Genomic DNA, 23,170 nt, shown 5'->3' with positions numbered 1-23,170 from the left:
AGTCTCAAGCGATCCGCCCTCTTCGGCCTCCCAAAGTGCTGGTATTACAGGCGTGAGCCACCGCGCCCAGCCACGATCTTCATTTCTGAATAAACATTACCTCCTGTGTCAGGCACAGATGACATGACCCCAGTCAAGGAACCTACTAACTAGCAATAAAGATGTCGTGACAATTATATGGTGTGCAAAATAGACACATATATGCAATATATGTATTTTTTTAGACGGAGTGTCGCTCTGTTGCCAGGCTGGAGTGCAGTGGCGCGGCGCTATCTCAGCTCACTGCAACCTCCGCTTCCCGGGTTCAAACGATTCTCCTGCCTCAGCCTCCCAAGTAGCTGGGACTACAGGCGCGCTCTACGTTGCCCAGCTAATTTAGAGACGAGGTTTCACCATGTTGGCCAGGATGGTCTCGATCTCTTGACCTTGTGATCCGCCTGCCTCGGCCTCCCAAAGTGCTGGGATTACAGACGTGAGCCACTGCGCCCGGCCAATATACATTTTTTTAACGTATAAAAATATCCTAAAAGCATGTGGTGCACTTGCATCTTGCTTTGTGTAAGGCATTAGTGAGTCAGGGGGTGGCCATTTAAAACTGTGAACTTATTTAAAGGAAGACATCCCTGGATGTATTCCACAGCAAACACAATTCTCACACTGAAAAAGGGGCAACAGAGGAACTTAAAATATCTAAGCCCAGAGTCTTATTTTTGGATAAGGGCACACAGGCCTATGGAAAATTACACGACTAGTGTGGACCTAGCCTGTCCTCACTGGAGACAGTGAATAAGCAGTGCTTTGTGGAGCCATGGTGAAGCCTGAAGCAACAAGAAATCAGCAATCCAGTCATGTTTGATTTGAAATTTGGTATCTTGCTCATCATAGGCTTTTTTTGGCATCAATTCTGATTTTACAATATTGCACCAAAACATTGTCTTCCTTAGTCTATTAGTCAAATATTTGTGCCCAAGTGCCTCACCATACCCTAGTCCTGGCACTGTACCAGTAATGGATAGCCTCCAACTTTTCCTTGCCTGCAATCAGCCAGTAGCTGAGCACATTGGAGGGGTCTAGATCTAGGCCATTCCTGTCCCTGTGGACTTGTCTACAGGGAACCTTTGCTTGGGAACTAAGTCCTCATCTAGCAGTTTGAAGGTGCACTGAAGTCCAAAGCTCCCCTACCCAATCCTTCCTTCCAGGTGTCAGACTTTCAGAGTGGTATGAAGAATTCCCCACCTTCTGCTCCCTTCTTTATCTTTCTAGGTATTTCACTCCAAATAAATCTCTTGCACCTCTTGGCACCTGCTTCTGGAAGATCCAAACACAAAAAACTAAAAGGAGTGTATTATAAATTAGAAAATGTGTAAGAATGTGGATTTCTCTATTTTTTTCAGATTCTAAGTTGAATGTGTGAAGACATATGTTTTTAAAATAAAACACAAAGCCTTTGGATTTTACATAGGAAGTTTTAATTAAGAAGAAATGAAAATTTATCCAGATCAGTTTATTTGAACTTACATCCAAGAAGAAACATTCAACTTAAGGATTAGAAATAAAAGTGGCAATTGTCTACTTCTTTCGTGGTAAGGAATAAATCATACAAGCCTGATTAACAAGAGTAATAGCTTTGTGAAAACTGCATATTTGAGTACATGTGAACTCATACTTGGCTTATATAGAATTTATCCAATTCTAGCAAAGTCAGCATAATTTAAGTAAACCTCCTTGAGTTTTACACCATGGCTCTCAAGTCTGAAAGCTTAGATTTGATTATAACCATGGCAAAAGTGATTATCTTTATTTTCTGAAAACGTAACCAACTTTTAAAATAAGTTAGGCAAACATCAGTTTTACACAGACCATATTCTGAAGGGTAGGAGGAAACTGCAGTTGTTCCTCTAATTGCAGAGCCTAAACCATAAATTCAAATTGTACTGCTATCTCTACTGTTAAAACAAGTCAAGAAAGTATTTTACAGTCTAAGAGAAGTGAATGTAATTATGCAGGGTCCACTACAGAGATATTTTGAAAACCTATCATCACGTTAGTACTCAATGGCTGTACAGCAATTATTTTAAAGTATGCTCTCAGGGTCACCTCTTGCTGAAGAATTAACCTCCAGGAAGTCGAGTGACAAGTATCACCTACATTTTATAGGAAATAAAGGCAAAGAAGATTTAGACTGAGTAACCTGTTCAAAATTAGAAAGTAAATAAAAAAATAGACTTTGGCTTTATTTTAAAATCCCTTTCTATTGGGTTATATCCATTAATCTACATTTCAACTTCCAAGCCAATCTATTTTAAAAAGTTACCTCCATTTTGTGTCCAGTATCTTACTGTATTAGAATAGTACAGGTAGACTCTTGCACTGCTCATTTCTAGTAGGCCACTAATAAAGAAAAACCTTTGTGCTTTCTGTTCTTTCCTTAAAATACAAATGGAAAACTGACTTTTTTTCCTCTAAAGTAGAAACAGTAGTTTGCTTGGCTAAAAATCTTTTATTCACTTGGGCATTACATCACCTAACATTACACAGGCTATTTTACATTTAAACATTGTTTTCCTTGTGTTGTCTCCAGGAAACTCTTATAATTTTGTCTACTTTTCTGTGAAATTTGCTTTACCAAAATGAATGTGTAAGCTGTTAATTGGATTTTGATTATAGGTAAAAGTGACAAGAAATACTTTAAAGAAAAGTTAAGTATAAGAGTTAGATCTCTGCCAGGCATGGTGGCTCATGCCTGTAATCCTAGCATTTTGGGAGGCAGAGGCGGGTGGTCACCTGAGGTCAGGAGTTCGAGACCAGCCTGGCCAACATGGTGAAACCCCGTCTCTGCTAAAAATACAAAAATTAGCCAGGCATGGTGGCACACGCCTGTCATCTCAGCTACTCAGGAGCTGAGGTAGGAGAATTGCTAGAACCTGGAAGGCAGAGGTTGCAGTGAACCAAGATGCACCATTGCACTCCAGCCTGGGCCGACAACAGCGAGACTCCGTCTCAAAAAAAAAAAAAAGAGATCTCAAGGTTTTTGTTTCATAGGAAGGAAGCTCTCTATTGCGTGGATCTATAAAATGATCCAAACTTCAGAGACAGGAAGCTGATAACTGGATTTATCTTCTTAATGGCTTTGGCTCATGAATAAATGATAATGGTTTATGTGTTTTTCTTATAAAAAGAAATGGAATTTGTGTACTGACAGGAGTCCTACTTGCCACATTTGTTCTACTTATTAAGGGATTTCTAATTACTAAGACATTCTTTATATTATTTATAATAAGAAGTCAAAACTTTAACTGAAAGCCATTCTTTGACCACAGTTGGCCATTAGCTGAAATTCAGGAAAGAACACAGGTTTGATCACCAAATCAATAAATCTAGCCACAGGCTGACTAAAAGCTTCCTTTAATCTTCTTCCTATTAGGTCTTCCTTTAAATTAAACCATTCCCTTCATGAATTATTTAAGTGAATGGCATGGTTATAGAAAGATCACATATAACTCTATACAGAAATGCTAAAGGAACCTTAAAGTCCATTCAGCATACTTCAGGAATTATACTATTAATCAAGATGCTGTAGGCTTCGGAAAAAATGGGAGTGGGAGTATGTCCTGTAAAGCTTCAGAGAAAAATAGAAAAGTCAAGTTTATTTCCTGATTAGCCCAGGATGATTCCCAAAGCGCAGTTAAGTGTCTGGTCCAGACTAGCTATTAGCGATTAAGTAGTTTCTTTTCACTGTCAAGGCTTTTCCCTGAGGTAATGCCTAAATTCCTAATTTTAATATTTGATCTTATTTCTCTTAGCTCCATCCTCTCTCACCAATAAGCTCTCCACATTTCCACCATGCTAAATACTTTCTCAACTCTGGAATTTACACTTTTCAAATCTTCCCTTTGTTCAACAGAGTTACAAAATTTTAGACAAATTTATATATTCCCACATTGTTCCTCTTAAAATTTACTCATTTATATAGTGCAATCAATATACTGTTTACATTTTATATAGGTTAGTTTCTGAATACTGTATGTTCTTCCAAATGTATCCTCACAAGACACAGAGGAAGGGGGTAACCTTTCTGAATTCCAATTCCTTAATATTTTAAAAACAATTCTTACTCTTTTCTTTTCCCTTAAACAATTCCCTTCTCAAGTCTTTATATATCTACTTTCCAAACTTCTTTTCACTGTAGCAAATACCAAAGGAAAAATAAAAATCATTTCAGAGTCAATGAATCTCTTCCCTGCTCTCATTTATTAGATCATCTACTTCAAGGCTACATATGTGGCAGTACTTTTAAGTGTTAACAGCTGTTAATACCTTGAAGTTGAAAAAATAAAAAAAGCCAGAGAAAACATATCACAAGCAATCAGTTTGAATTATATGAAAAGGTACTTAGATCTTGACTTTCATATAAATACTAATTTTAACACTATAAAAGACAACATAATTATATATCATTTTTCTTTATAAAACTACCCCGTAACAGAATATTTGTAAGCTAGTCATCCCTTAGGTTTTTCTGTACTGATAAAAAGTTATTTTTAAAAGAAAAATATTTAAAATAATTGTTTCACAGAAACAGAAAATCTTATCAAATTCTGATAAAAAACTATAATCATGGGTAGTCTTACCACACTATTTTATTTCACCAAAGATGGATATTTAAGAAGTGGTATATTTGTTAATAAGATAAGCTTCTCAGTGATCTACAAAAGCGCCACAATAAAGATGAGGTAGTATGAGACTTTTCTAACCTTGTAAAAGGTAAATACCGTCTTTAGAAGAGATATTTATCCTGGCATTGGTGTTATGATATCCGGAGCCTCATCACTGCTGAGAGGTGCCATTTTTGTAGCTACATCTCATTGAGACTAAGACAATCTTGAGATCACTGAGAAAAAAAAATGCTGAAAGATAACAGTAATAGAGATTTTCCTTATTTAATTTTGTAATAATTACTAAAAAATTGTTTTAAAGCTATTATGGAAAAATGCCATTTTCATTTTAACAGAACTGCAAGCTAGGGAAATGCTACTCACATAAAAGCAACAATAATGAAGAAATATTTGTTCTAACTTGGAAGTTTGAGTCAAATTTCTTTCAATCCAGGTAGAAGCAGTTTCCTAATATAGCTAAACTAGCATCAAGAAATCCATTACGACATTAAAAATGTCAATTTGTAGCCGGGCGCGGTGGCTCACGCCTGTAATCCCAGCACTTTGGGAGGCCGAGGCGGGCGGATCACAAGGTCAGAAGATCGAGACCACGGTGAAACCCCGTCTCTACTAAAAATACAAAAAATTAGCCGGGCGCGGTTGTGGGCGCCTGTAGTCCCAGCTACTCGGAGGCTGAGGCAGGAGAATGGCGTGAACCCGGGAGGCGGAGCTTGCAGTGAGCCGAGATCGCGCCACTGCACTCCAGCCTGGGCGACAGAGCAAGACTCCGTCTCAAAAAAAAAAAAAAAAAGTCAATTTGTACAAAGGGTTAGACAGCTCACCAGAAGAAAAATTGTCTGTCGGCCGGGCGCGGTGGCTCAAGCCTGTAATCCCAGCACTTTGGGAGGCCGAGACGGGCGGATCACGAGGTCAGGAGATCGAGACCATCCTGGCTAACACAGTGAAACCCCGTCTCTACTAAAAAAATACAAAAAACGAGCCGGGCGAGGTGGCGGGTGCCTGTAGTCCCAGCTACTCGCGAGGCTGAGGCAGGAGAATGGTGTAAACCCGGGAGGCAGAGCTTGCAGTGAGCTGAGATCCGGCCACTGCACTCCAGCCTGGGCGACTGAGCGAGACTCCATCTCAAAAAAAAAAAAAAAAAGAAAAATTGTCTGTCTACATTTATTATTCATTGATTCTTTAAAAAAAGAAGTTAGATAGGATACCACTCCATTTATTTTTACTAGTTACCTTGGGATAAAGATGTTTCTAAAAACGTTGCCCTGTTTCTGGGACAGTAAATTTAAAATATCACCCCTTTTGTCCAGTACTGCTTTGTATGCCATAAGTCATGCCGCTGTCAAAAGGCTTCTCTTTTTTTGAAGCCACATTAAAGACTAAGTTAATTCTGAAGATAGAGATAATTATTTGGATCTTGTAGATCAAAAACAATATTAAGCTTCCTGAATACTGAGCTCCATGTTTATTTCTTGAATCTTTATTCAAGTTCAACTTAAAATAATAAAAAATACTTAGGTACTCTTTGGTTACCAGTGGAAATTTGTGGCTGCTTATACATTGCGGAATTTCCCCAAAGTAACAGCTCAGAGTTTCTATAAAAGGGCTAAGTAGAAGCAACAGTTCATAAGCTAATACAGAAAAACCCCACAATTACTTTAGCACTTCAGTAACTAATAGCTACTAATAGTGTTATCATTATTTTCAAAGCTTCCAATGAGAAAGGAACAAGATTTATGTTTTGAAGATGGTTTAGCTCTTGCAGGTTGAGAGAAAGACCTATTCAGAAATGACAAATGATCCGGCCACATTGTAGAAAAGTAAGTGCCCCTCCAGAACATTATGTTTTCATTTGATTCTCATTGACCAGATTAATCAAATTTAGTAATCCCGCTTTAGAGTTAATATTTAAAATAAAAACACATCAAGTTTGACTTGGTTTTGTTACCTTTAACATCCCTACTAGTAAGTTACAAAAGTCAATAACATTAGTATGAATGGTGAATTACAACATTCAGCTTTACTGAAGAATGTCAAACTCAATGAAAAGGGGGATGGGTAACTATAGTTTACATATACTACTACTAATGGCATAGATTAACAAAATATTTCACATGTAGGAAGGGATGTAAGATTACTTTTTAAAGAAAAGTATGAAATATAAAATATTCAAATGTGTTTGCAATGCCTACCAAATTTCAAATATGCCTGGATCATGTGTAAATTAAGGAAAGAAAAAATGTAAGTATACAACCTACAAGGTAAAAACAAAAACCAAACACCTGGTTAAAAGTATCTATTTAAGCTCTAGTGTAAAACCTTAAACAATTTGTGTATCATTAAAAAAATGGATTTGTAAGTAAAATTTAGGGCAGAGATTTATTTTGGATACCACTGCCTTCGCAGAAAAATTCAAAGTGGCATAATAAGAAAAACAAAATATTAAAAGAAAAAATATATATCATTCCCATGCTCCTATCCTGTTACTAGCATTGCTGTTCTGGTGCATCAATCCTGAGTACTCTAACTTTTGATTTATAATGATATTCCTTCAGATATAATTTCATAGAAGAAGGAATTGGAAGGGCATTGATGCCATCATAAGTCGTACAGTTACAAATAACTGTTCTGCATATATGCTGCAGGGAAAAGGGGAAAGTCCGAATTAAAGGAGTGGACAGCAGTGGTTCAAAGAACATACAGGCGCTTGGGTCCTTATAATGTTCTAGAAGCCCAGTAATGTCAGGAGAATGAAAGACACAGGGGTCATGTGCATCAAAGCTAAAGTTGTGATTCCACTGTTCAATTCTAGCATGAAGAGAACGACTATAGCGTCTAAAGCTAACAGAGAATAAATAGTCTTCCTGTGCTGAGTCTCGAAGTAAAAAGGTACCCTCTGGTTTTCCTTCCAGTAGTGCTTCGGCTGCATATTTATCCATTACTCCCCAGTAACATGGGTTGTTATTGATCTGAAGGAGGTCTGGTACAAGACAGTGGACATAATCAATCTGCGTGTGGTATTTAGGAGGTGTTTCCAACTGCAGGATTTCATCATCCAATTCCCATTTGGGTTTGTTTCTTTTTCTGGAACTTGTGCAAAGTGTTAGAATTTCATCATCGGAATCCATATCACTATCTTCTATACTGTTATTTGAAACCAGGTTCATCACAGAGCCAGTCATAGGATCTTCTCTACACAAAGCATTGTCGGTGGTTATGACACAGGGCTGAACATTGGTATGTGAGAAACAGTTTATATTTTCTTCCATATTTCTTAGTTTTAGCTGACCATCCCTCAATTCAGTCTGAGACAAGTCTGTGCTTACCCATTCATCTGATTTGGAATTTATAGGAGCAGTGTGTCGTTTAATAAAATGCCACCTAAAGGCTAAATCTGATCGAGGTGGGAAAGGACACTTATCTAACATGAGTTCACTGATATGAATTTTCCTTTTAGATGGAAGCCCTGAAGAGTGCCGACTACTACAATTCTTTATTGGAAAACACTGCCCCACGGCATCTTGCAGTTTTTGTTTAAGAGATCGGCCTAAAAATCTATGCCCACAGGAATGATCTAAGTCCAACTCAATGGATGAACAGCTGTGCTTCCTTTCTCGGTTCCTTAAAGACACTTCAGTTTTCTCTATACCATTCACCGTTTCAGCATCTGAATAACTCTCACTCTTTTTTGACCAAGATAACTTCTTTCCACTCCACACATAACCATCTTTTCTGTCGGCACTTCTGCTCCGACTAGTCTTGGGCCTTACGTCTACATTTTTACTATTATTTTCATTATTTTCTGCCATTTTAACAAATTATCCACAAATTCTAATGTTATAAATACTGCTTTTTCAATTTTTCCAGCAGAAAGTTTCTTCTGGGCACTTTCTGGATGTATCTAAAGAAAACAAAAAAAGTCATTAACCATTTGTCATCTACCTTGTCTAGTTTACACACATTAAGCTTCAATTAGACACGAGGAAAAAGCACAGTTAGTACATGAAAAAGAGATGTTGGAAGGGAGTCCCAAGACACTTTGTTATCACTTAAATAAAATGCTATATATTATATAATATACATAACTTAATAGTGCCATAGAGTGAAGAGTGAGTTCCTTTCTCATAGCTTATTTTTCAGTGTGGATCAGAAAAAGCCAAGCCTCCTCTATCGACCATAATATATGCTCAAATGTGAATAGTTTCTAGTCTTGAAGTATATCTTAAGCTCATCTCTCCATACCATAGTTTTGTTATTTCACAGCAGACCAGTGAATTCTTTGTAGGAGACAGACACAAATCTATAAGCTGGTGTTTGAGAACTACTACCTTACATAGTTCCTTCACCTTCTTCTCCCTATTTCCTTCCCTACTGATTAAAATATGAACAATTTTAAGTTGTAAAGCTGTAAGAATTTATTAAATAAGCAATCACCATTGAACAGCAGAAATGCCCAGTAAGCATTCCCAATACAGTGTTTTAAACTCACTTCAATAATTGGTCAACTCTACCATTAGTCTAGACAATTTTTAGAAAATATAAAATTGAATAAAAATTTGCCATTTTAAACACATAATCCTTTGTATTCTTGATCATTTGAAAACAAGCAGATTAATTTCTATAAGACACTGCCTTTCCTCTGAAGTTGGTAAAACATACTAGAATTTGCAATGTAAAATATCGAGTTTCATGAAGACTTATGATAATGATTGTCTGTAAATAGAATTTACTTAAGTATTCTTATGTGGAATAAGATTTAGGGTTGCCGGGTGCAATGGCTCACGCCTATAAATACCAGCACTTTGGGAGGCCGAGGCGGGCAGATTACCTGAGGTCAAGAGTTCAAAACCAGCCTGGCCAACACAGTGAAACCCCATCTCTACTAAAAATACAAAAAATTAGCCAGGTGCAGTGGCACACAACTGTAATCCCAGCTACTCAGGAGGCTGAGGCAGGAGAATCGCTTGAACCCAGAAGGCGGAGGTTGTGGTGAACCAACATGGCGCCACTGCACTCCAGCCTGGGGGACAGAAGTGAGACTTCGTCTCAAAAAACAAACAAAACAGATTTAGGGTTGGCTGGGCACAGTGGCTCACATCTGTAATCCCAGCACTTTGGGAGGCTGAGGCGGGTGGATCATGAGATCAGGAGGTCGAGACCAGCCCGGCCAACATGGTGAAACCCTGTCTCTACTAAAAATACAAAAATTAGCCAGGTACGGTGGTGGATGCCTGTAATCCCAGCTGCTTGGGAGGCTGAGGCAGGAGAATTGCTTGAACCCAGGAGGCAGAGGTTGCAGTGGGCTAAGATCACACCACTGCACTCCAGTCTGGGTGACAAAGCACGACTCCGTCTTGGGGGAAAAAAAAAAAAAAAAGATTTAGGCCAGGAACTGGGGGAAGGGGTCCTATAATCTCAAATATTTTACAAATGAAAAATAAATTTTGTAACTAAAAAAATAAATAAATTTTGTAACTAAAAAAAAAATCAGTCATACTCAACAGTCTGATATGATTGTCTATATCAGAGGAAAATTTAAAAATCCCAACAGTCAAGTAAATGTCTACAGACACTTGAATCCATTTTCAAAGTAGTGGGATTTTAAACAAGTATCTATATCAGAAAATATGATTGGCAAGTGTTTAAAAGTGTGAACTAATAATAAAGACTTGCTAGATAAAGAATTCCATTTCTAAGGCCAGATGCAGTGGTTCATGCCTGTAATCTCGGCCCTTTGGGAGGCTAAGGTGAGGGATCACCTGTGCTGAGGAGTCTGAGACCAGCCTGGGCAACATGGCGAAACCCTGTCTCTAACAAAAATACAAAAAAATTAGCTGGGTGTGGTGGTGCACGCCTGTGTTTTCAGCTACACAGGAGCCTGAAGTGGGAGGATCGCATGAGCCTGGGAGGCAGAGGTTGCAGAGAGCCGTGATCTTGTCACTGCACTACAGTCTGAGTGACAGAGTGAGACCCCAGTTCCAAAAAAAAAGCAAAAACCATCTGGTGATTAGAGTTATTATGGTCAGCCCTCCATATCCATGGGTTCTCCATCCTCAGATTCAACCAATTGTGGATCGAAAATATTCGAGGAAAAAATCCCCAATAAATTAAAAGCAACACAGTATAATAACTCTTTATATAGCATTTACATTGTATTATTACAAGTAATCTAGAAATGATTAGAAGTATTTGGGAGGACATGTGTAGGTTATGTGCTAATATTACTCCATTTTGACTTTGGTATCTGCAGAGGTCCTAGAACCAATGTCCCATGGATATGCAGAGACAACTGTATTTTGATTTAGTGTGCTCAATGATCTATAACCATTTAAGATCTTTGGGGAAAACTATCTAATTTTGAAAGAAACTTCAAATTGTATTGAATTGTATTCAACTGCATGCTTTGGCTGTTCATTGACTAAATTCCACTGAACAAAAATTAGAAGCAACAAAGTGGGCTGAAGAATATGAAAAGTCACTTTTTTTTTTTTTTTTTTTTGAGACGGAGTCTCGCTGTGTCGCCCAGGCTGGAGTGCAGTGGCCAGATCTCAGCTCATTGCAAGCTCCGCCTCCCGGGTTTTTACGCCATTCTCCTGCCTCAGCCTCCCGAGTAGCTGGGACTACAGGCGCCCGCCACCTCGCCCGGCTAGTTTTTTGTATTTTTTAGTAGAGACGGGGTTTCACCGTGTTAGCCAGGATGGTCTCGATCTCCTGACCTCGTGATCCGCCCGTCTCGGCCTCCCAAAGTGCTGAGATTACAGGCTTGAGCCACCGCGCCTGGCCGAAAAGTCACTTATTAATAAGGTTTGAAATGCTTGGCACTTTTATTTACTAAATGAACTTCACTTCTGAGTGTGACCTCTAGTCTTGTCTCCTTGCTACCTCTAAATTGTGGCATTTCTTCCTTCACTTCCATATGAGAGCTAAGCTCTCTACCTGTGTTCTTGATGACATTCTGACCTTTACCAGGGCCCTACTTCAATTTCTCTCTCAAACTCCTTGCTACCTTCAAAAACAACTAAGTCTGCTTATAAAATGTTTCAGTGATTATTATAATGTTTTCTTAGTCATAACTGTTTCCATTTCTACTAAATTTATTTTATTTTTTTAAGACAGGGTCTCTTTCGCCCAGGCTGGAGTGCAGTGGTGCGATCGTGACTCACTGAAGCCTCGACCTCCCAAGCTCAAGTGACTTTCCTGCCTCAGCCTCTGGAGTAGCAGGGACTACAGGCACACACCACCATGCCAGACTAATTTTTAAAAACTTTTTTGTAGAGACAGAGTCTCCCTAGGTTGCCCAGGCTGGTCTTGAACTCCTGAGCTCAAGTGAAAGTGCTGGGATTACAGGCATGTGCCACTAAGCCCGGCCCTAAATTTCTCAATGAGTAGTGTAACTTAATTTCCTCTAAAGATGAAAACCGCTTTTTGTTTTTTTCTCATTATAAAACAAAAATTACTCCAGTCAGAAAATGGCCGAGTAAAAATCTTTTTGCCCCATCCTTCTCTCAGAAGTCAGTACAAACAACAAGAAAATATGAGAAATAAAATCACAAACCTCTTCTTCAATGAAATGAACAGATATCTATAACCTGAGTCATAAAGTAGAAGTACAGAAAATGAATGAACAATAAATGACTCAGCAGCAGAGATGCAGGTGACAGACATCAGGCACAGAGGTAACACAGATAAGACGCAAGCCAACAGAGCAGGTAAAATTCAGGACCCACAAGCACTGGGTGCTACAGAAAGTATGGGTGGAGAACAGGGTGGAACATGAGGAGATGAGTTGAAATTCTGCCTAAGAGCAGGTAGATTTCTCAGTTTCTTATCCCACATTTAGAGGAGATGGGACATTTATTATTTGGAGAAACTGAACCAGGTGGGCTCAGGACTTGAAATACCAGACACAGCAGAGGGTAGAGGGGAAGACTGGGCCTAAAAAACAGTAACAAAGTAAAAGTTCCTTGCTCTCTTCTGCCATCCAGCTCCCAGAACTCCAGCAGCTAGATTTTTATACCTTCCTAATAGAAGAGTGGCAGATACTTTCCTGGAGAAAGAGAATGGCCAAAGAGAAAAGACCTGTCGAAGCTGATAGCTGGGAATCCTCCAATAAAAAGCTAGACCACCACCCTAGCATACAGTGAAGCACACACATCCACAGGCCCTGGTTACTCACACACAGTTTCCAGGCAGCATAGCTGTATACTCTGAACTATGAAAGAACACTCCTGGGTCATCAGACTTGATATGGTTTGCCTGTGTCCCACCCAAATCTCACTTTGAATTGCAATAATTCCTATGGTGCAGCCAGGTGGAGATAATTGAATCATGAGGGCAGTTTCCCCCATACTGTTCTCATGGTAATAAGTCTCTCGAGATCTGATGGTTTTATAAATGGGAGTTCCCCTGCATAAGCTCTCTTGCTTGCCACTATGTAAGATGTGACTTTGCTCCTCATTCACCTTCTGCCATGATTGTGAGGCCTCCCCAGCCATGTGGAACTGTGAGTCAATTAAATCTCTTTCCTTTGTAAATTACCCAGTCTTGGGTATGTCTGTATTAGCTGCATGAGAACAGACTAATATAAGACTTTTGAGGAAAACTTCTAACATATATGAAATAAAAAAATATACAGAATTTGGAGAAAGCAATAACTATGGAAAGAGTAGAAACTAAAATTGACTTATTTCAAGAAAAGATATTACAACTATGAATAAGTAAGATGCTATAAAAAATGAGGTGGGGGCCAGGCACAGTGGCTCACGCCTGTAATCCCAGTACTTTGGGAGACCCAGATGGGTGGATCACTTGAGGTCAGGAGTTTGAGACCAGTCTGGCCAACATGGTAAAACCCTGTCTCTACTAAAAATACAAAAATTAGTTGGCATGGTGGTGTGCGCCTGTAGTCCCAGCTACATGGGAGGCTAAGGCAGGAGAATGGCTTGAATCTGGGAGGCGGCAGTTGCAGTGAGCCAAGATTGCGCCATTGCACTCCAGCCTGGGCGACAGAGCAAGACTCCATCTCAAGGAAAAAAAAATAGTTAATGCAATGAAATTTTTTTTTTTAAACTTTTTATTTTTTGAGACGAAGTCTCACTCTGTCGCCCAGGCTGGAGTGCAGTGGCACAACCTCTGCTGCCTGGGTGCAAGTGATTCTCCTGCCTCAGCCTCCCGAGTAGCTGGGATTACAGGCAACTGCCACCGTGCCTGGTTAATTTTTGTAGTTTTTTTCAGTAGAGACGGGGTTTCGCCATCTTGGCCAGGCTGGCCTTGAACTCCTGACCTCGTGATCCACCTGCCTCGGCTGGATTACAGGCATAAGTCACCATGCCCGGCCTGAAAATTTTCTGATTAGTTACTGTTTTGTATCTCTCTCAGAATTAGAGCTTCACATAAATTTCGCATGGCTATTCTTTTGCTAGAGAACTGTAAGTTCATGTTCAAGAAGCCCTACTTTTATAAACTGTTATCTTTTGCCCCATCGATATACGGTACAGAATGTCATCAGATATTTTAGTCTTCAAAGTCGGAAGAAAATTTTTCAATTTATATTTGTCTAAAAATTACAAAAACTAATATTAGTACTAAATATGGTTGATAAATGTTACCATCATGCATTGTCAGATGGTCATTTGTCTGTGCTATTCCTAAGAGAAGAATGGGAGTTCCAAAAAGCTGACAAGTTATGGCAGCCAGCCCTCTCCATTTCTTTATTAACTTTCGGTGTACTGTTTATATCTTTTTGTTTGTTTGCTTGTTTTTGAGACAGGGTCTCACTGTCACCCAGGCTGGAGTGCAGTGGTGCGATCCGGCTCACCGCAACCTCTGCCTCCCAGGTTCAAGTGATTCTCCTGCCTCAGCCTCCCGAGTAGCTGGGATTACTGACATGTGCCACCACTCCCGGCTAATTTTTATATTTTTAGTAGAGACAGGGTTTCACCATGTTGGCCAGGCTGGTGTCGAACTCCTTGACCTCAAGTGATCCACCTGCCTTGGCCTCCCAAAGTGTTGGGATTACAGGCACAAGCCACCGTGCCTGGCCTTACTGTTTATATCTTACTAGAATAGTTCGTGGATTGTATCATTTTAAATAAGAGAATCTTTAAAATACTTTGTAATGAGACATGACCATAGAAATTTTATAACATGCAGGGTTTGCTAATTATCTCAAGGCAAAGTACTTAAATAAGTTGTTGAACTTTTAAGAGGAGTTACGCATTTTTCTTTTACAAAATAACAAGTGTTCTAAATTTTATAACCATTACTGAAACAACAAGTGGCTCTCAGAAACTACTTAGCAGATAGATATATTTTTTTAAAACACATACATTTAATCATTCACTTTTTGGCATAGGTAACATCTTAACAATTACTGAGGAAGTAACTGTTTAAAAAATAACCCTGTGCTATGGATATAATCTTATTAGAAAAAAGACACTTAGAATTTCTTTCACCATTATTTGATTCTGTTATAAAAAAATGAGAGAAGTATATCAAACTATCATATCTTTATCCTGACATATATAAAGAGAATTTTCTAATCTCTTCCAGAAGCTTCTTTGAACCAAAATTCTAAAATATTAAAAAAAAATCATTTTGCTTTCAATAAAAATAACTTAATTTTGGTGAGAGAAAACTTATTTTTATTGTTATGAAGACTAAAGATGAGTTTTTTTGAAAATGTGCTTTGGTATCTTGTCCATACATGTAAAATCTGAATTTAAAAAAAAGTGTAGGTTCTGAATCTGAGCAAGTTATTCCAGATAGCCTATCATTAATTCTTAAAATTTTATAAAAACTTTGTATAAATGAGGTAGCAGAGGAAATGATAAGGTGGCTTTACCAACAATTTTATGTGACACAGAAATCAAAGATGATAGTTTGAAAGATGCTGACAAATCAAAGATCTTTGACTGTAGCTGCAAAGAAGCTTTTTAAAAAGAAGGTGAAAGAATCACTTGGGAAAAGGCTGCTTTGGTTCTTGATTCAATAATTAATTTTTTATGAAGGCTGCTATGTTACATTGCCCTGGGGAGTACAGAATGACATCTTTTTTTTTTTTTTTAAGTCATATTTCTTGATGAGCAAAAAGCAAATGTTTAAAAAGTAAGTTTATATAAAAGCCTTCTCAAGAAAACAAGTTTCCAGATTCTGCCACTATTTGGTCCCAGGCTCTACCACAAATTACAATGACAACAATAACAGAATGAGTGCCCATTATGTCAATTTTCACTACAAACTATTTAAAAAACATTTAGTAATACTGAATAAGACTGAGAAGGTGAATTTAATTCAAAATTTCTACAGAAAACAATTAAAATCCAATAATTAAAAGGATAAGCTTCATTCATCTGGAAATTCATTAGTTTCCTCTATGATGTAGGATAACAGCATTATTGTATACATTAATTATTCATTGAGCTACTTATGTCTACAATGCTTACATACATCTAAGACCACAATTAATGTAAATATTAAATTGAAATAAATTTGATCCTATAAAGAATAATTCAGTATACTACATTAATAATTCACAAATATATTATTATTCTGGTAGTAATTAAGCCTGGGGACTTTCCCTACCAAATTCATGATTCCAAAGTTTACCTGCCATCATGTGCCCAAAAACTCCTTGAAAGCATTCTGATCATAGTCCGCGATACTCGAGTTGGATTCTGTAGAAACACTTAGGCTCCACAAACGGAAGTCACTGGAGAGCAGACAACAGATGAACTCCTTGGAATGTTAAGAAAAAGATGTGAAAACGCGTTTGTCTGTATGGAAAATATCTGACCTAAAAAACAAATGTTTTTCTCATTACAGAAGCAATACAGGTTCATTTTCCAGTAAATATTTTAAAGTAGCTCCTTTTTTCATGCTACTGAGCCAGGGCTCATGGGACTTAACGGTAATTTTTAAAAAAAGAATCATTGATTTGGTAGCACTACACCCTCCTTACCCTTTCTCCCCACTTTTTCCACGCTTTCCTAATTATAGTTTCCTTATGTCACTTTTCCCCACTCTGTACTCTTGTGGACACTAGTTCTGAAAGATGTTAACACATATTCTGGAGAAAAAAAGGTTCTCTTGTCAAGTAAGTTTGGGAAATGCTTCTCCGCTCAAAGATTACAGTGCATATTTAGCAAACGTTCCCAGGAGATCCTTCAGTAAAGAAATAAATAAGCAATAGAATAAAGAATAGAAATAGAAAGAATAGAAAAAGAATAAAGCATAAGCCATAGCTTCCTGTGTTTACTTTGCCACAAAGCCTTTTGTGGAAGAAAGTTTGGGGAAACATTAATGGGCTAATCTGTTAACGTGAGTGTACATTCCCTAAGGTTATTAGCTAAAGGAGAGAGGTCTAGGAACCCATCACTGAAGAGGCTAATCTACAGTGAAGAAAGCAGAAAACTACGAGCTGGCAGTACCTGAACTTCTAAAAGCAGAAGGAAGATTAAGAGAATTTAAGAAACATAATATTTAAGATATAATACTGAACCATTTTATGGAATAAATTAGATTGAACAGATTTATTTTTTCTTCCAATCTGTAATTTGTTATGATAAAAACAATATATGCTCATTGTGTAATACATGGACCATTCAGAAAAGTTTAAAAAGGAGGGGAAAAAAGCTATAATTCCATTACCTAAAAGCAAGCAATTTTGACATTTTGGCCTATTTCCTTGAATTCTTTTTTCTTGTGAGACCAATTAAGCATATAAAGAAAATTTTAAAGTTTTAAAGATCTGTAAAAAATTAACAACCTATACCGTTTTTCTCTATACCATATTTAAAAATAAACATGGTAAAGATGAAATAGCATGAGCTGCTAAACTGTCAAATGTGGGCTACAATTCAGACTTTGCCACTCACTACATATGTTACCTGGTTTAAAAAAATCTAATTTTGGCCAGGCGCAGTGGCTCACGCCTATAATCCCAGCACTTTGGAAGGCCGAGGCGGGCGGATCACGCCATCCTGGCTAACATGGTGAAACCCCGTCTCTACTAAAAAATATAAAAAAATTAGCCGGGCGTGGTGGCGGGTACCTGTAGTCCCAGCTACTCGGGAGGCTGAGGCAGGAGAATGGCGTGAACCCGGGAGGTAGAGCTTGCAGTGAGCCGAGATGGCACCACTGCACTCCAGCCTGGGCAACAGAGCAAGACTCCATCTCAAAAAAAAAAGAAAAAAAAAAAAAGAAATCTAATTTAGCTTAAGTTCTCCCACTGTAAAATCTGGATAATGCCAGCTACCTCATGTTTTTACTGCCAGGAGTAAAATGTATGAAAATAACATACACTGAACTTAAGGAAAACAAGTATTAACTGCTTCCTAGTATTACTCAGAACTTTTCATGTTAGAAGAAGTACATTTCTAAGAATGAGAGGTGGGAAAGTGGCAAAATCCAGAAAAAGGAGAGGGGAAACAAAGGCTACATGTTAAGGCTAGAAAATCTGCACAAAAACGTGCCTCAGAAATCTGAAGTCAAGGAGGCTTTTCCATTTCTGAAATATCACAAAGCACTTTATATTATTCCTGATGTTAAATACATTATTTTAAAAAAGTTTTAAATTCTTTAAAACAAAAATTGTAGTTTTTTAGAAGCTAACTTAGTAAATAGATTTAAATAGAAACAAGCAAAGATTTTATAAAATTGTATTATATTTTCTTCACTGCCTTATAACAATTACATATGGTTACATTTAAGGTTGGGTAACAAGTTTTATGTACAAATTAGTAAAAGGTGACTCTAGACTTTATGTTTTACTAAATTCTAAGTTTTGTGGCAACTGCTATGATTTGGAGAATCAGTGTGGTAGACTACCTTGGACTAGGTGAAAGACCTGGGTTCTATTTCTAGCTCCGACATTTCGCAGGTGTGTGACTAGATAAACACCAGATAAATTACAACTTTTCTTAGTTTTTCTATCTATAAAACACTGATTATCTCATCTTGCTGTAGTAAGGATCTAGTGTTAATGTAATACAAGAATCAAATACTGGCTGTGTTTAGTCAGGGGAATTGGGTGGCTGGGAGTATGAGTAGGAGGGGGACTTTTACTGTATTGTCTTTTATATCATACTAAGTATACCTACAGACAAGTACTATTTATCCCCAAATTATGAAATAGGCTAGTAAATTTCAGGACACATTTGGAAATATACAAATCTTCACATTTCTAAAATGCCTTCAATGTTTCTTTTTTCAGTACTTTGGTCTCCTTGGCTATTTTACACTCTTCTAGCCTTACCTTTCACAAGATTAATCATTTTTACACCAAGTACATATTTTACTAGAAAATCATTTTTTAAACTCCTTCCATAAGCCAATACTGATAAATCCTCTTAGATAAACCCTGTAAGATCACATGATTTTATATAGGTAATACCATCATCTGTAGAATGGCAGTGTACCCATGTTTTCTCGCTCAATTGCCCTTGGGAGCAAAAATATTTGTGAGCTTAAGGGTAGTATGAGTGGTTACAACACAGCAAAGCTAACTAACCGTCACTGCAATTGAATCTGTGACTTTGGCATCATTTTCAGTCAGTTCATTTAGCCACCCACACCTATGGATAAGCACTGTTAATGATAAATAACTACATTCGGAAAATTTTTGATACTCATATCTGTGACACAGTTACACTGATTTCTTTTTTAAAAAACTATGTTATTTTAACTAACTAGACAATTTTGCTAATATTTAAGTTATACATCTTTCATTACTGCACTATCATCTTGACCATATTGTTTGAATGTCTATTTCCCTCAGCAAGACCATAAACTCACTGAAGGTATTACAATTTGTAGCCATTTGACTGAAACAAATGGAATTGTGAAAACATGATACAAGCAAAAACAAGAATACATTTTTTAATATTTGAAAAATTTACTGGATAATTATTTAAACAAATCCCACTTTAAACAAAAACCACTAAATATCCACCCAAAGTACCCTTTTAATAACATGAGACATTAATAACAATTACTTTTATATATCCATGAGTATCTCCAATATACTCTAACAATGCGACGGAGGTAGGTGTCATCTCCATTTTAGAGATGAGGAATTCGATTTTCAGTAAAGGAACATATTCAAGGTCATACAATCTGTCAGTTAGAATTAAAACCCAGGACTGTTGAAGTCGGAGGCTCAAGCTTTTACCATACATGCGAAATCTGCAATGAAAATTGTTCTTTAACCTATGAACCAAACGACTTGATTGATAAGAGAAAAAGATGTGTGGACACCAATCATAGTCTTAAAGTCACATAGGTATTATAGATATTATAGTGAAGGCATTTTGTAGCTATAACTTGTTCCAATTTGCAGATTCTTCTTATGCTGAGCTCTGAATAGTATTCACCAGAAATCTCACCACGCTTTATTCAACATAGAGACGAATATTATGAGAGTTCATCTTGAACTCTATGTACTCTAGCGAATGATATTAAGTTACTTGAACAAAAAAAATTTATCAGTCAGTCTATTGAAAAAACAAATGATCTCCAAAAAAAATTAGGTCACTCAGAAAGCATCATCTCAGGTACCACTTCTCTTTCGGGAGATCAACAGTGGGTTATTTTTCCACAAATCCCAAGTTGTTTTTAAGCCAATCATTCTTCCTCTCCATTCATATACAAACCTCAGCGTCTAGCAAGGCTATCTGGAGCTCTAGTACTAAAAACAACGCCTCACACAATGCCACCCACGGTAAGAACACGACGGTTTGCCTGTGTTCTTGCAACTTTTCACAATGGAACTAGATTGAAAAAACAATAGGGAAACCTCTTCAACAGAAAAACGTCTCAGGTAACGAAATAAACGTGAGTGATACTGGAAGGTATCACAAAAACGCAGAAAAATTCTCAAAGATAAGTAAAAAAGAAAGAATATCATTCTGAAGGTTTTCATCAGAGGCTGGTGTACCAATTCGAAGAATGTGAAGATACAAGAAAAGCATAAACTTAAACTTAGTGGCCAAGACTTTAGCAGATGTTGCATGGATCAAATGTAAGTACTCAAGGCTGTTAAGTTGTAACTCTTCTTTTGGTTATAAACATTCACTTCAGTAAACTTTAGGTGGGATCTGAATAGAGAATATAAGTTACTTTCTTCATAAGGGATGTATAGATAGAGTCGCAAAGAATAAGCATTAATTTATACCCCATACCTCCAGGGACCAAGAGAACCAACCGGAACAGAAATTAAGTCATTCCTCCTTTATCTCTACAGAAGCGACAAGGTGAGGGCACGAAGGATGCCAAGATTAGAGGCTCTTAAAGATCTCGCCTTCTTTTCTAGAGAAGATGCTCAAAGATCTGTCTGCTAACTGGGCCCCAAGAAGAGATCGGATCCTTTTAAGGATCCGGATATTGTTTCCTGAGAGTAGAGCCTGGAGGGCAGGAAAAAGACCCCCGCCTGCGAGGCCAGGCAGCGGTCACCCTTCCCCCACTCACCTACCGCAGCACAGCTTAAATGGGGTTGCCCGAGTAACTGCTGCCATCACCATCGCCATCACTCTGGGCGCTTGCTTAAGTGGAGAAGGGAGGCCCAACCACTCCTGCACCTCGTGTAGGTCTTACAAAGCAGATGCTTTTCTGCCACCCCCAATCCCGCTTCGGCGTTCCGGTCCCATCCCAGCCGTCACGGTCTACGCCTCCGCCGGTTCCCTGGGCGCCGCCACCACTTCCGTGTTCAGCTCCCTCCCTTCCTCCCTCACTTGCCCGGGCAACCGGCTAATTTCCACGCGGAGGGCGCCGCCGCTGACGCCACCACCCCGCGACCTCTGTCGGGACCCGCGCCGGGCGTGGGCGGGTCGACGCAGGCGCAGTGTGGTGAGCGAGCCGAAGCGCGGGAAGCTGCTCTTGCGGAACCTCAGTCGCGGAGGCTCGGTCACCCGGGTGAGTCCCCACTCTGGCTGCCCGCGCCCACCAAGGAGATGCGTGTTCCCTCTCCTGCTTGTTGTCTGACAGACCCTGCGCCTTATCCTGCTGCTGTCACTCGGGTGGGGGAAACCGGGCTGCGGAGAACGTGCTCTGGAGGAGACTAACCTCTCTTCCTATCCCCAGCCTCGCTGCTTTTCTCTCATTTGTAATAATAAGACTGGCTTTTATAAAACATTTTCAGGTAGATAAAGGAAAAGATGCCGGCCACACGGAAGCCAATGAGATATGGACATACAGAGGGACACACGGAGGTCTGTTTTGATGATTCTGGGAGGTAAGGTTCTTTGAGAAACAACGTTTCAGGTGCAAATGTTAAAACATTTATCCTTAAACATTATATATGCCGTCAGCTGAAAATGACTCTTGCAGATAGAGAGGAATAATGTTGAAATCTAAAATGGCACACATATTTCTTTAGATTTATTGTTTGATTCGGGCCGTCGTGGTAGTTTATCAACAAAGTTATAATCGTACTTACAGAGGCACTGGAAAGATGGAGCTTCTCCCCATATATTTCCCCTTCTCTGCGTCTTACATTATTAATTTTGTCAGATCACTAGATACTACCTACTTGTCAACTTCGGTGGCCTGTTCTGTTTGGAATGGTATCCTTCCATGGCTCTAGTGATGCTATTTCCTTTTTTGCTTTTTTTTTTTTTTTTTTTTTTAACTTTTTGACGACTTAAAAAAATTTTCCTCTGTTTGATTCCTAAACGTTAATATTTTCCTAGGGTTATTCTGGTCCCTTTTAGCTTTCCAAGTCCCATTCTTATGCACTACTACTGCTCGATTGGACGGCTTCCAGTGTCGCTCCTATGTTGATTGATTCGTTGAAAAAATATTTGAGTGTCTCTTTTCCTGGGGACCAGCGATAGAATAGAGTGAACCAGACACAGTCTTTTCCTCCGTTGAGCTTAAGGTCGTTTTGGATTGACAGGCATTGAGCACAAATTAATCACAAAAATAAATGTGTATTTAGAAATAGTAAGTAAGATGTGCAGTCATAAATGTGTATGAGGAGAAGCTCATCTAGTTAAAGGAGTCAGGGAAGGCTTCTTTGAGAGGTTTCTTGAGACGCTGTCTGAAGACGGAGCAGGCATTAAGCAGTATAAAGAGATGAGTGGTGGTGGCGGTGGGGTGGTGGTGTTGGCATAGTAAGCGGAGGCAATACTGTGTGTAAAGGCCCAACGGGGCCGGGGATCATGGTATGCTCAAAGACCTAAAAGAAAACTAGCCTTGCTAAAATGTGGAGAGTGATGCAGAGTTTGATGAGAGATTAATCTGTGAAGTTAGGCAATGGATGTCCTATCCAAGACCTTCTGGACTTTATTAAGGAATCTTGTTTTATCCTAAAAGCACTGAGAAGGTATTAAAGGCTTGAAGCAGAGAGATGTGATCAGATTTGTTTTTGAGAAAATGCATGGAGGATGAATTGGAAAAGGAGCACTCATGGATGCAGAAAGACTGTTAGAAGATACCTGTATTAGTTTGGGTAAGTGTGATAGAAGCTTGGATTAGAGTAAACATGGGTATTAGAAAAGAGG

At 38.5% G+C, this 23,170-nt stretch overlaps 2 protein-coding genes across 9 annotated transcripts in view; one reads left to right on the top strand and one right to left on the bottom strand.

Moving 5' to 3' along the window:
* Positions 1–1,446: 1,446 nt before the first annotated feature.
* On the bottom strand, positions 1,447–21,445 carry SOCS4 (suppressor of cytokine signaling 4). Of its 3 annotated transcripts, none has more exons than XM_015143704.3 (3): positions 21,138–21,445; positions 16,281–16,409; positions 1,447–8,574 (listed from the first exon to the last, which is right to left on the bottom strand). In XM_015143704.3, exon 3 carries the CDS (start codon positions 8,480–8,482, stop codon positions 7,160–7,162), a length of 1,323 nt encoding a protein of 440 aa, XP_014999190.1. In that variant the 5' UTR covers positions 8,483–8,574; positions 16,281–16,409; positions 21,138–21,445; the 3' UTR covers positions 1,447–7,159.
* A 64-nt stretch (positions 21,446–21,509) lies between these two features.
* Positions 21,510–23,170, top strand: part of WDHD1 (WD repeat and HMG-box DNA binding protein 1) — an 85,000-nt gene continuing 83,339 nt past the window's right edge. For 5 of the 6 annotated variants that reach the window (XM_077941042.1, XM_015143729.3, XM_077941041.1 and 2 more), the window contains exons 1-2: positions 21,510–21,581; positions 21,808–21,900. In XM_077941042.1, the coding sequence (XP_077797168.1) occupies positions 21,824–21,900 (77 nt within the window). In that variant the 5' untranslated portion in view covers positions 21,510–21,581; positions 21,808–21,823. Of the gene's footprint in view, positions 21,582–21,807; positions 21,901–22,982; positions 23,119–23,170 lie in introns of all 6 variants that reach the window. The other variant, XM_077941044.1, reaches the window with a different exon arrangement.

Source organism: Macaca mulatta, chromosome 7, assembly GCF_049350105.2.
Source record: "Macaca mulatta isolate MMU2019108-1 chromosome 7, T2T-MMU8v2.0, whole genome shotgun sequence".
NCBI classification, from domain to species: Eukaryota; Metazoa; Chordata; class Mammalia; order Primates; family Cercopithecidae; genus Macaca; species Macaca mulatta.
Note: the sequence above shows the minus strand (reverse complement) of the source record. Positions and strands in the feature narration are given on the sequence as shown.